A 14529-nucleotide genomic window follows, 5' to 3' on the forward strand; every position below is an offset into this window, starting at 1 on the left:
TGCCAGATATCTCGATATCGATACGATATGACTACGGGTTCGGTGAAAACCAAGCATTTTTCAGAAAAATAAAAACATCATAAAACAAAAGAGTGCAGTTTTATTGATTAATTTTTGCCAAGCACGACCTGCACAACACCTCGCTCTGGTCGACATCATCCTTTCTAAATCCAAAATACCTCCAAATAATGGAGGATGATTTATGTTTTGGCACAAAATTAGATTCTGCACTGCCACCGGCCGAATTATCTTCCGCGCTCATGTCACTTTTCTTTCGTTTCTTTCGTTTTGATTTCGCCGTGAATTCCCCGTGAATGTGTGTGGCTGTGTGCGTCTCAGTCTACTTCTCCCTCACTCCCACCCTCCTATGTTTGTCATTGGTTGGCTTCAGCTGTCGATCCACAGCAAGCGTGAAATAAGCTTTGTGGTTGGCTGGCGGTGGGGTGCGTTCAAGCGCAATCTTAAAAGTAATGTTTATGGTGACTGCCGGAGCTGTATAAGCAGGGCGAGCGCGGGGGAAATATATCGTTTATATCGTTGCTTTTTCGAAATTACTTTCTTGAATGTTCATATCTCGATATAGATACGATAACGATATATCGTTCAGCCCTAGCGCAGATGCATAACAGCAAAACTGGTTCGCGACCAGACCCAAGCGACAATTGATGTGCGCAGTTGCAGAAGTCTAATTTGCCCTTTAGTTGTGTTCCCGGAGTATTTCACTTTCGCACGAGAGTCCCTGCAGATCGCATGTGTCATCTCAATGTCTTTCTTTCCCTCTTTGTTCAAAAGTCCAAAATAAGTCCAGACATTTGACTTAAATTTTGATGGCACATTTATCAGTTCTCCTTCCTACATGTTGCTGTGCTCTGATCACCTATGACCTAGTTCACGTGCCAGCCAGATCTTACAAGAGCCGCGCTTCACTGTGTTGAGCTCACCAGACAGTAAACGGTTAGCACCATTTAGTGGACTAAAGCAGCAATTGATTTTATTTTGGTGCATAATACAAAGTTTATTTCTTTATGTGTATGTGACCAAAATATCGATATTTGGTGTCTCTGAATCGATACAATATCGCCACGCGAAATATCGCGATATGACTCCTGAATGAAAGACCTCCAGCACGACGTTTGCTGACAAAAAGAGGCCGGGACCCGCTGGACTGCGGAGGGGTGACGAGATCCACGAATGTTGATAACTGACAACTTAGCAGGATGTCCGATTCATAAGGTAGGACAAAAGATTTCTACTCATTTTCTCCTACTGCAATAGATTTAAAGTCGAGACTTTAGAAACAAGATCCGGGTTAAGTCTGGGACTTGAATTTAGAAATAAGATCAGGGATCCTAAAAAGGTCAAGGACTTCAGAAAACCTTATAAAAGATTTAAAGTCGCAACTTTAATTTTAAAATGAAATAACATTTTATTGGGACTTAAAAAATATATATGAATAAATAAAAAATTAAAAATCTGGATTAAATCTGGGACTTTAATGAAAATCATTAAAAATTAAAAAGGAAAAAAAAAGAAGTACAGAAAAAAGGTCAGGGACCTTACATCCTTAAATCCTAGGGATTTAAAGTCAGGGAATTCAAATAAAAAATGTAAAAGATTTAAAAAGAAAAAACAAAATGTGAAAAAAAGGTCAGGGAGCTGATCAGTTCATAGTCTGTGTGAGAAGAGGACAGAGGACTCCGTGCACACGTTACAAAGATATGGGTCAGATATTGCAGAATTTTAACATCAATTATCACAGTTATGCAGACGATACACAGCTTTATGTGTCTCTGTCACCGGACGACTGCAGCCCAGCAGACGTACTGTGTCAGTGTCTGGAGGAAGTAAACACCTGGATATGAGAGAATTTTCTACAATTAAATGAAGACAAAACTGAGATCATTCTGTTTGGTAGCAAAGAGAAGAGGGTCAGCGTTGGTGAATCGGGCCCTTACAATCACTGACCAAGTTGGTAACCTCGGAGTGTTGATAGACTCAGATCTGACTTTCAGCAGCCACATCAAAGCTGTCACCAAGGCAGCTTTTTACCATCTCAGAAACATCAACAGAATTAAAGGTTTCCTCTCCCAAAAAGACCAGGAGAAACTCATCCATGCATTCATCTCCAGTAGACTCCATTACTGTAATGCTCTTTTAACTGGACTTCCCACAAAGAGCATTAACCATCTGCAGCTCATCCAGAACGCTGCTGCTGGAGTTTTAACCCGGACTAAGAGATCTGAACACATCACAGCAGCTTTAAAATCTTTACACTGGCTTCCAGTTAGTCACAGAATAGATTTTAAAAGCCTGCTGATGGTTTACAAATCCCAGAACTGTTTAGGCCCAAAATACATCTGTGATATGTTCAGAGAATATAAAGCCAGCAGAGCTCTTAGATCCAAGGACTCAGGTCAGCTGGTCCAGTCCAGAGTCCAGACTAAACATGGAGAAGCAGCATTTAGCTGTTCTGCTGCAAACAAGTGGAACAAACTGCCAGTGGAGATTAAACTTTCACCAAATGGAGACATTTTTAAATCCAGGTTAAAAACATTTCTGTTCTCATGTGTCTATGCATGAAATATCTTTTAACTTATCTAGACTGTTGCCTTATTTTATTTGTTTCTCTTTATATTCTTTTATGTATTTTTAACGCTTCTTGCACTCCCTGCTGCAATGCTTTTATTTTATGTAAAGCACTTTGAACTGTTTGTACATGAAATGTGCTATACACATAAATTTGATTTGATTTGATCAAAATAACAATGGGGAGAAAATGATGAAATGCAATGAAGATGCAAAATGAATGTTTTGTAGAAATAAAGATAATATAAAATACTTTTGAAAAATGGGAAAAGAAATACAGGTTTTCAGGAAGGTTAGTAGTGATTAAGAGAGAGAGAGATTGGAGACTGTAGAAGAAAAGACCTAAGAAATAAACCTAAGAGAAAAAGGCAAAGAAGGTGGAAAGATGGATACAAAGACAGAAGTGATGACTCTGACTAACAGAGAAGACGACAACGTAGATGCTCCACTTGGACCTATGCCGAAAGGAAGGAAAACATTTAAGGTCAGGAAGTACAGGCAGCCGTTTTGTGACAAAACACGTGATAGACCGCCGCACAGGACATTTGACCAGCGCATGATAAACATGCTGACAGTCACTTTTAGGACAAGAAAAAGATGAAAAAAGCACAAGTCATTAATATGTTAACTGATGAGGAGGAAGAGATTGTGTATGAGCATGGCTGGTGGATGAGCGGGAAGAGGCAAACCTCAAGGTGACAGAGACTCCTACTATGTTTGTGGTAAGCCGGGGACACTGGAGAAAAAGAAAGGACACACCTCCGGGAGGTGAAGAAGGCAGCAACCACTGGACTGCGTGACTAAAAAAAAAGGTCTGACATCACATACAGAATACAGATTAAAGCTACTTTTAGTTTCCATCTTTGTTCAAACATATTCTCCATGATAAGTGTGGCCTGATGTGGAGGAGAAAAGGTTCGACACATTTAGAAGATGAGACAGAAAATGTCTTTGGAAGAAGTGTTATGGATTTGATCCCAAATTTCATTGACAGGAATTCATTATTTTCATTCATCATCAACTTTGAGCTCAGACCTACATAAAAGAAAAAGCAAAAAAAGAAAAGATCAACAGAGGTGGAAGCTTGGCCTGAGAGCAAAGTCTCTAACTGCAGATCAGCTGGGCAGCATCACAGGAAACAATGAATCACAGAGATTAAAAGCTCCAAACGCCTTTTCAGATGACAGATAACCTCCAACAGGAAACCAACAGATTGCACTGAAGACAAGTTTCGGTTTAATCTGTTGGTTTCCTTAGCTTGGAAATTGTTTTTGAATTGGCTTTATATGAATGAATTGGATTATTTTTAAATTAATTAACTGAATTTCATTGGATTATGATCACAATGAATTGAACTCCATCCATCCATTATCTTCCGCTGGTCCGGGGATCGGGTCGCGGGGGCAGCAGCTTGAGCAGAGAGACCCAGACGTCCCTGTCCCCGGCCACTTCCTCCAGCTCTTCTGGGGGGACCCCGAGGCGTTCCCAGGCCAGCCGAGAGACATAGTCTCTTCAACGTGTCCTGGGTCTTCCCCGGGGCCTCCTCCCAGTGGGACGGGCCCGGAACACCTCACCAGGGAGGCGTCCCCCCCTTGAGCTGTCACCTTTCCGTGGTGGGGGGAATTGAACTCCAGTTGGCTTGAATTGGACTTTATTTATAAAGCGCCAAATTACAACAAATGTCATCTCAAAGCACTTGAATAATAAACTGAATTGAAATTGAATGACCTGACTTCACCTGATTTCAAGATTTAAGTGTGACTAATGGCTTTCTTGATCACCCCTTTACTAAAAACACTTGCAGAAAATAAAACCACTGCTGCAGGTCATGGCCCGGAGGAGCTGTGCTGGGCGTCCCGTATTTTCATTTCTGAAAGGTGGCTACCCAACTCAGTGGTTCCAGTGGGTCGTCCAATAACCGGAAGGTTGGCAGTTCGATTCCCACTCTAGCCACTTAAAGACTGAATCACTCAAATTGGTGAAACTGACAGCTGGAGGTTCACCTCCTTGCCACGGCCGAGGTGCTCTTGAGCAAATCGGCAAGAAAACTGCAATCGGTGCACCCCTAGTTTTTATAGTCTGTAAAGGAGAGATATGTTAATGATATCCGGGAGGTTAGGAAACTGTAGACTTTTTCTTTTAAAAGAGGTGTCAAAGTCATTGCAGACTTCAGTAGATAAAAATTCAGTGGCTACAGGTTTTTAATCTGTCGGCAGGGAAACGGTAAGCAAGAAGGAGCGTGCATTGTTATTGTTCTTGGTGAGGATGTCAGAAGAAGAGGACTGTCTTTCATACCTCAGAAGATAAATGAAGTCTTTCTTAGTAAATCTGATGGTGAACATGGAGATTGGTTTTTCACCACCGACATTCAGCTCGTTGTTTTTTCCATCCTGACTGGCATGGTGTTTCTCCATCAGCTAGATGGATGTAAAGCCATCCGTAACCTTTCGTTCTTTAGAATTGTGAAGTTCTACGAGCAGATTACCTGAAACCAGGGTCCAGGGATGAGGGTGTGGCAGAGTGAACCATGAATAATTCTCTGCTCTTTTCCATAGACATGCCATATTTGGATGCATTTAGCCTTGGCTACTTGAGTACTGCAGATAATAAACAGGAAAGGAACAGGGCAGCCACCGTGTATGTGAGTGCATTTGAGAAAAAGAGGATGCAGAGTGGACCAGTAATCTATATCTTCCTAATAAGTTCTTACAATGTATTTGTAATATTTCTCCAACATTTTAAACCAAGTCCCCAGTCTCTTACCTGTGAAGTGAAGAGTCCCCTCCTGAAGAACTTTTCCCTCTGCTACTTTCTTCAGTTCTTTGAAGTCCTCCGTCAGCAGCTCTATGTGTTCTTCATGAAGAGTCACTCCTAACATGCACAGACACACACAGTTATTGGAAACCATTTGGCAGAAGAGGCTGCATACACTTTTGGCTTTGAGAAACATCATCAAACCAAGAGCTGATTCAAAGTTCCAAGTACAGATCTGAGGATGCAGTTTTCATGGAAGGAATGAAATCACCAGCACAGATTTATTACTAGCAGCTTCCTCGCCCTGTCAATCACCCTCTAAAGCTAGAGTTGATAATCATACTGTATCTGGAAAAAATAACTGACTTACATTTCTTGGGAGATTTATCACAGCTGAATTACGCTTTTACTCTGAAGTTGGGTTATATACGTTTTTTTTTTTATATATACAGTATCATTTAATAGTATCACCTTTTTTCTGAGCTAAATCCCAGAGATCCAATGCAGCCTTGTGGGACATGGTCATGGGATACTCCACACAGACGTGTTTCCCTGCCTGCAGAAACGTTCTGATGACACAGCAGAAGGGAATGTTGTTGTAAGATAACTGGAGCTCCCATTACAAATCGTATTCTTCAGCAGAAGAAACAGACAATTTTGTAACAATAAAAATGATTAAAAACACATGATTGCTTTGCTCAGAAAAAATACACTGCTCAAACATGAAGGGAACACTAAAATAACACTTCCTACATCTCAATAAATGAAATATTCCAGTTGAAAATCGTTATTCATCACATAGTGGAATGCTTTGAGAACAGAATAACATAAAAATGATCAATGTGAATCTAAAGTATTATCCATGGAGCTCTGGATTTGGAATCTTACTCAAAATGAAAGTGGAAAATCACATGACAGGCTGATCCAACTTCAGTGGAAATGAAGTTAAAACGAGGCTCAGCAGTGTGTGTTGCCTCCACCTGCCTGTGTTGCCTCCACCTGCCTGTGTGACCTCCACCTGCCTGTGTGGCCTCCACCTGCCTGTGTGAGCTCCACCTGCCTGTGTGGCCTCCACCTGCCCGTGTGAGCTCCACCTGCCTGTGTGAGCTCCACCTGCCTGTATAACCTCCACCTGCCTGTGTTGCCTCCACCTGCCTGTATAACCTCCACCTGCATGTGTGAGCTCCACCTGCCTGTGTGAGCTCCACCTGCCTGTGTGGCCTCCACCTGCCTGTATAACCTCCACCTGCATGTGTGGCCTCCACCTGTCTGTGTGGCCTCCATCTGCCTGTATGACCTCCACCTGCATGTATGACCTCCACCTGCCTGTGTGTTGCCTCCACCTTCCTGTATAACCTCCACCTGCATGTGTGAGCTCCACCTGCCTGTGTGGCCTCCATCTGCCTGTATGACCTCCACCTGCCTGTATAACCTCCACCTGCATGTGTGGCCTCCACCTGTCTGTGTGGCCTCCACCTGCCTGTGTGAGCTCCACCTGCCTGTGTGGCCTCCACCTGCCTGTGTGGCCTACACCTGCCTGTATGACCTCCACCTGCCTGTGTGACCTCCACCTGCCTGTGTTGCCTCCACCTGCCTGTGTGGCCTCCACCTGCCTGTGTGGCCTCCACCTGCCTGTGTGACCTCCACCTGGCTGTGTGACCTCCACCTGGCTGTGTGGCCTCCACCTGCCTGTATGACCTCCACCTGTCTGTGTGGCCTCCACCTGCCTGTGTGGCCTCCACCTGCCTGTGTGAGCTCCACCTGCCTGTGTGGCCTCCACCTGCCTGTGTGGCCTCCACCTGCCTGTATGACCTCCACCTGCCTGTGTGGCCTCCACCTGCCTGTGTGACCTCCACCTGGCTGTGTTGCCTCCACCTGCCTGTATGACCTCCACCTGCCTGTGTGGCCTCCACCTGTCTGTGTGGCCTCCACCTGCCTGTGTGAGCTCCACCTGCCTGTGTGGCCTCCACCTGCCTGTGTGGCCTCCACCTGCCTGTATGACCTCCACCTGCCTGTGTGGCCTCCACCTGCCTGTATGGCCTCCACCTGCCTGTGTGGCCTCCACCTGCCTGTGTGGCCTCCACCTGCCTGTATGACCTCCACCTGCCTGGGCTCCTGATGAGGAGGCGGATCTTCTCCTGAGGGATCTCCTCTCAGAGCTGGATTAAAGCTTCAGTCAGCTCCTGGTGCAACGTGGTGTTGGTGGATGGAACCAGACACGATGTCCCAGATGTGCTGGACTGGATTCAGATCTGGGGAGCGGGCAGGATTCAGGTCTGGGGAGCGGGCAGGATTCAGGTCTGGGGAGCGGGCAGGATTCAGGTCTGGGGAGCGGGCGGGCCGGTCCGTAGCATCAATGCCTTCATCATGCAGGAGCTGCTGACTCACTTCAGCCACATGAGGCCGAGCGTTGTCATGCATCAGAAGGACCCCAGGGCCCACTGCACCAGCATGTGGTCTCACACTGGGTCTGAGGGTCTCATCTCGGAACCTAATGGCAGTCAGGGTACCTCTGGCTGGCACATGGAGGGCTGTGCGGCCCTCCAAAGAAATGCCTCCCCTCACCATCACTGACCCCCCACCACCCGGTCCTGCTGGAGGGTGCTGCAGGCAGCAGGACGTTCTCCACGCCGTCTCCAGACTCGTCACGTCTGTCACATGTGCTCAGTTCTCTGGTAAATGCTAATCTCCCTGCACGCTGTTGGGCTGTGAGCACAAGTCCCTCGCCCAAAGGAGGAGGTAGGGGTCCTGCTGCTGGGTGGTTGCCCTCCTATGGCCCCCTGCACGTGGTCTCCTGGTAACTCCTCCATGCTCTGGACACTGTAGTCCCCACCTGCAGACCCACTCCTTTATAGGGGTGGTCTTGCTAACTGCCTTTCACTCCCACCTGCTGTCTGTTCCATTTGCACAACAACTTATGATGCCTCCCTCACCTGCCTGTCTGTTTCCTGTGGACAAGTGAAGAGGCAGATGTGAAAACTGAAACAGGTCCAGGGTCCCGAAGGCTTGCACAAACAGCTATGTGGGAATCTACAGGACCCTTTCAGCCTTAGTCTGAATCAGGAGAACGCTCCAATGCTGTAGAAAACATTCTGCCCCTTTCTGGTGCCTTAAAAAAACCTCATCCATCTGCAAACCAGTTGCCTTTCCATCCCACATCCTCAAAGTCCTGGGGAGACCATAGGGAGGATATTCTCAGTGACTTTAAGAGTATACAGCCTATAAAAAGAGGAAACTCCAGAACATACAGGTGGATGTTTCCACAATCTCCTGGATTACTGACGACCTGATAGATGCAGAGGGCTGGGGGAGGGCTGGCTCTGTGTCGGTGACTGCTCTGAGGCCCCCGGGGCTCTTTGTTGGAAAGATGGATGCTGCATACATGATTACATGTAACAAACAACATTGCACACCCTGTATGCAACTTACAGATGAAACGGCAGAGCTGCAACGAGGACCTTTGGCTGCCTGAGTTCTGAGATGCTGCAGTCCCAGACCAGTGACAGGGCATCTTTCCATTCAAACTTTGAGCATTTCTTTCTGGTTTTTAACATTGAGCAACTCATTCATAGATAGTACAGAGGTATTTTGTGCAGCAAATATTGAGGTCAAAGACTCGTATCTTGTTGCATCTCACATCCATTATAGTACCTGACATTGTCTTCATGGGAGTCATTCTCTGTGCAGATAAAAGCCAGATGAATGTCTTCTCTGCTCAAAGCTTCCTCCATTGAGATCTGACTCACTCCCTGGTTGGTGTCCAGGCTTCTCCTGTTGGCAAAAACATTCTAATGAGAACATTACTTTGAACAGAAACAAAGAAGATCTCTGCACTGACAGCAGAACGACTGCTTCCTTTTCACAGATGATGCTGTATATAGAGAAATGTGAGCATGTACTGCAGTTAATTAGCCCTGCAGTGTTTAATATATTCCTGGGTTTATCAGAGAATATAAAGCCAGCAGAGCTCTTAGATCCAAGGACTCAGGTCAGCTGGTCCAGTCCAGAGTCCAGACTAAACATGGAGAAGCAGCATTTAGCTGTTATGCTGCAAACAAGTGGAACAAACTGCCAGTGGAGATTAAACTTTCACCAGATGGAGACATTTTTAAATCCAGGTTAAAAACATTTATTTTCTCATGTGCATGAAATCTGCACGCTATCTTTGAACTTATCTAGACTGTTGCTTGTTTTTAAATTCATTTAAATGATTTTATTTGTTTCTCTTTATATTCTTTTATGTATTTTTAATGCTTCTTCCACTCCCTGCTGCAATGCTTTTATTTTATGTAAAGCACTTTGAACTGTTTGTCCATGAAATGTGCTATACAAATAAATTTGATTTTATTTGCAGAAATATCAGAAATGATCAGTACTCTACTCTTTAAGTAGATAAAGAGAACCCAGTTTACTATACTACAAAAGTTTCATGTTTACAACATGTTTGTAGAAGAATAAACAAAGAGAATTCCAATTCGGGGGCCGGTGGTCTGGAGCCCATCCCCAGAGAGAGGCACGGCACACCCTGGACAGGTCAGTCCATCACAGGGCCAACACAGAGACAAACCAGACACACAACCAAGCATGCTGACATGTTTTTGGACTCCAGGGAGAAGCAAGTGTCTGGAGAGACGTCACACATGCAAACCTCCAGAGATTCAAACTGGGAGCTCTAAACCACCACACCACCTGGGCCAGTTATGGCTGTCCAGGTGTGTGAAAAAAACAAGGCAAGGGAAGCATCTACTCACACAAAGAGCATCTTTTATATATCAGTATATACGAAAACACACATCAAGCTCAGATAGCATCAAATACTGTTCCTTTTTCCAGATAAGTAGGAAAGTGTTTCTCACTCTGGCTCTTTTTGTATTTCCCTGTTCGGAGCGTGTTTTAGCCCTCTGGCCTTCTTTAAAAAAAGCAATGGAAGTAGGACAGAAACTACAAATACAACTCTTTTGAAAAACTGTACATTGAAATGATTTATTTCAGGAAAGGTTTGCTTTATTTGGAATGTGCAGTTGAAAGAGACCATTTTATTTCATAGTACGAGTTATGGTGATGTTTTAACATGAATAATTAGTTGTTCAGCAGACTTTATCAAACCACCTGGAGTGATGTTTGGTTGAAAAGACTTCTAAGAGAAATGTAAATGGCCCATAGACGTGGAGCTAAAACAGAGGTTTTGGTTTAGATGGTAAAGTTTACAAGACATTTAGGTCACCTGAAGAGGTTGATAAAACATTCACATTTAAAATGAAAATTCACTACATAGATTTAACTAAGCACATAGATAAGATCCCCCCCCATTGGTAAAGTATTATAGTGGATAAAATGTTTCAGCTGGCAAGTTATTCAACCCTAACTGCTTCACATAATAACTCCACATCGCTTCCTTTAGCAACAACTATGGAAAATACATTCTTTGGTCCTGAAAAACCGAGGGGTCATGTTTCAGAGGGGTCAATTCATTGGTCTGCATCACGCAAACAAAAACAACTAACGAGATTAGTGCAACTATTAATCAGAATCAGCTTTATTGGCCAGGTTGGACTAAACAAACAAGAAATTTGACTCCGGTACAACTTCACTCACATAGTATAACACTCAACAATAACATAAAAGAATAAAAATTAGAAATGCAGAACAGTAAGAGTGGAATTGAGTATGGGTGGTAAATAGGGATGTGTATGAGAATAATAAATACAGTATATACATTTGCAATAAATAGAAACTATGGGTGGGGATGCTTTTCAATATGCAATATTGCAATATTCAAAAATTATGGCCAAACTCTGTTGTGTGCAATATATCCACATACTTGAACCTACTAACACCTTATTTTATCTATTACCACTAACACCATATTTGATTTTATTTATTTTATTACCGTAAAAAACTGTGCATCTTACATCCTTCCCTTTTTTACATTACTTATATATTTTTTATATTCGCACTCTTTGCACTGTTTTTGGTGGCTTTAAATTTCGTTGTACCACATACTGTATAATGACAATAAAGGCATTCTGATTCTGATTCTGATTTTCCTGGGTGTTCAACAGAGTGACTGCTTGGGGGAAGAAGCTGTCTTTGTGTCGTATGGTTTTGGAGAGCAGTGCCCTGTATCGTCTGCCAGAGGGGAGGAGATTGAACAGTTTGTGACCAGGATGTGAGGGGTCTGCAGAGATTTTTACTCCCCTTTTCCTGGCCCTGGACATTAAATAATAATAATAATATACATTACATTATATTGGCTCATGTGCCTTTACACACATATGAACTTCAGTGACCTCCCATTCTTAATCCAGAGGGTTTAATATGACGTCAGCCCACCCTTTGCAGCTATAACAGCTTCAACTCTTCTGGCCAAGCTTTCCACAAACTTTAGGAGTGTTTATGGGAATTTTTGACCATTCTTCCAGAAGCTCATCTGTGAGGTCAGACACTGATGTTGGACAGAAGGCCTGGCTCACAGTCTCTGCTCTAATTCATCCCAAAGGTGTTCTATCGGGTTGAGGTCAGGACTCTGTGCAGGCCAGTCAGGTTCTTCCACACCAAACTGGCTCCTCCATGTATTTATGGACCTTGCTTTGTGCACTGGTGCGCAGTCATGTTGGAACAGGAAGGGGCCGTCCCCAAACTGTTTCCACAAAGTTGGGAGCATGAAATGGTCCAAAATCTCTTGATCTGCTGAAGCATTCAGAGTTCCTTTCACTGGAACTAAGGGGCCAAGCCCAGCTCCTGGAGAACAACCCCACACCATAATCCCCCCTCCACCAAACTTTACACTTGAACACGTCTCCACTGCTGTAGAGTCCAGCGGCGGCGTGCTTTACACCGCTGCATCCGACGCTTTGCATTGCACTTGGTGATGTATGGCTTGGATGCAGTTGCCATGGAAACCCATTCCATGAAGCTCTCTACGCACTGTTCCTGAGCTAATCTGAAGGCCACATGAAGGTTGGAGGTCTGTAGCGACTGACTGCAGAAAGTTGGTGACCTCTGAGCACTATGAGCCTCAGCATCCTCTGACCCGCTCTGTCATTTTACCTGGCCGACCACTTCCTGGCTGAGCTGCTGTCGTTCCCAATCACTTCCACTTTGTTATAACACCACTGACAGCTGACTGTGGAATATTTAGCAGAGGAAACTTTACAACTGGACTTGTTGCACAGGTGGCATCCTATCATGGTACCATGCTGGAGTTCACTGAGCTCCTGAGAGAGAAAATTCTTTCACAGATGTTTGTAGAAGCAGTCTGCATGCTGAGGTGTTTGACTTTATACACCTGTGGCCATGGAAGTGACTGGAACACCTGAATTTTGTTATTTGGATGGGTGAGTGAATACTTTTGGCAATAGTATGTTCAAGTGCTATTCGCTACCTTATTAAAAGCTGGATGTACACTGGTGAACCGTCGTTTTCAGATTGAAATGTGGTTGTAAGAAAATCTGGAATGATCTTTATTGGAGATCTAGATCATATCACTTAAATATTTTATTAAATCAAGTTGAACAAAATCTACAGCAGAATGTTCAGTGTTTAACAGTGAAAGGTGGGATTTCCCCCTGCATAATAGGAAGAGATTTAAAACTTTATTAATCCCTGAAAGGATTATATTATATATTGCACTATAAATTGTAATTGCAATATTTTTCTAGACAGATAGTAAATAAAATTAGAAATATTGGTTGACAAACTTTTGGAAAGTGCAGCAGAGAGAGAAGTTGGTTCAAATCTTCAACGACAATTGGGCTGTTATTTTTTGTAGCTTGGCAACAACCTAGCTTCTAGGAGAGTCCCACTCTGTCTCAGCAGGTAACACAAGGGAACTCTTTCAGGAGACAACACAGCCAACAGTTTAACATCTGAGGTTGGGGGAGACACTCCTCAGACACACGTCCAAGATTACACCATCTGTTGTGAACCCTCCTCCTTGTGTCTACAGCCTTTTATAGCAGCTGTCTCTGAAAGTCAGGTAGAGAGGTGTCAGAGTTGTCCCTGCAGCCATGAAAAAATAACCCTGCCCTTCTGATATTCCTATTGTGTCCATGCCAGCTCTTCAATCTCGTCCAGTTTTTCTGCCACTGACCAAACATTTCCCATGACAATGAAGGGAGGAAATGGTTTAAACTTTCTAAACGACTACTTTCTAGACTAAAAAGGTTTCAAATGTTGCTAAAGTTATATATTTACAGAGTTTATAGCTTAAACGAAATCAGCTTCAGGCCGGCTGATTTCGGCTTGGGCAGGATGCATTGTGGGTAAACGCTCCGCATACTGTCTGATCGATCAGTATGCCGTTTGCAAGTATGTAGTATGTAGTATGTAGTAGGCGGTTTCGAACACAGCCCAGATTTTTCCATCAACATGTTTTTTAAAAAACGCTGGTGGTACAGGCATTCTCCAAAGTAACAATACTAGAAATCATCATGCTTCAATTATGAAAGAGTAGTTCAGGAAGCAAGAGACATCTTTTTCACACAAAGACCGGCCACCACAGAGTCCAGACCTTAATCTTTACAATCTTTGGAGTGTGCTGGACAATAAAATATGCATCTGTCACATTTTCCCATCATTCATTTAAGGTCTTGGGGAAAGAAATGCAGCTCTGAATGGAAATGAATGTTGTAACATTGCATTAGCTTATCAAGAAGGTAGTGTAGCTTTCTCACTATTAAATTAAATAATCCTCAATAACAGGGGGGCACCATCCTTCTAAAGAAGGAAAAAATCCATAAGTCTTCAATCAGTCTCACAGTGCTACTTCAGGAGTTCTTGCTTGAATTGACTGAAATTACATAAAGAAACCTTCAACAATGACTTGTTAAATACATTTGAACTATTTATTGAAAGATGTAACCAAAAACATGAACCTTAAAGTACAAACAGGAGAAATGTGTGTTTGTGGGTTGGAAAGGGGCAAGAGAATGGAGAAATGTACCAGAATTGCTCAGAATAATCACTACTTATGTTTAAAGGTTAACAACTTTGGAGTCGTTTATCATTTTAACAGTGAACTCTCTCGACACCACCGTACCGTCTGAAAAGGAGAAGAAGATGGTAGACCTGACTTTGGTTGGCCCTTAGCCCGGTTAGTCAGCTGTGAACACACCAGGTGATGGCCAGCGGTGTCCAGGTGGGTCTCTCTCGGCTCCGCTGTCTCTGGGCCTTTCTGCAGTCAGTTGA

The 14529-nt window shown here is 43.7% G+C and overlaps 1 protein-coding gene across 1 annotated transcript in view; it reads right to left on the reverse strand.

Moving 5' to 3' along the window:
- Positions 1 to 14529, reverse strand: part of blvra (biliverdin reductase A) — a 59528-nt gene that overhangs the window by 19698 nt on the left and 25301 nt on the right. The window contains exons 3-5 of the mRNA XM_075484190.1: positions 8992 to 9111; positions 5812 to 5909; positions 5350 to 5457 (exon numbers count right to left, since the gene is read on the reverse strand). Coding sequence (XP_075340305.1) covers positions 5350 to 5457; positions 5812 to 5909; positions 8992 to 9111 — 326 coding nt within the window. The remainder of the gene's footprint in view (positions 1 to 5349; positions 5458 to 5811; positions 5910 to 8991; positions 9112 to 14529) is intronic.

Source organism: Odontesthes bonariensis, chromosome 14 (genome assembly GCF_027942865.1).
Source record: "Odontesthes bonariensis isolate fOdoBon6 chromosome 14, fOdoBon6.hap1, whole genome shotgun sequence".
NCBI lineage: Eukaryota > Metazoa > Chordata > Actinopteri > Atheriniformes > Atherinopsidae > Odontesthes > Odontesthes bonariensis.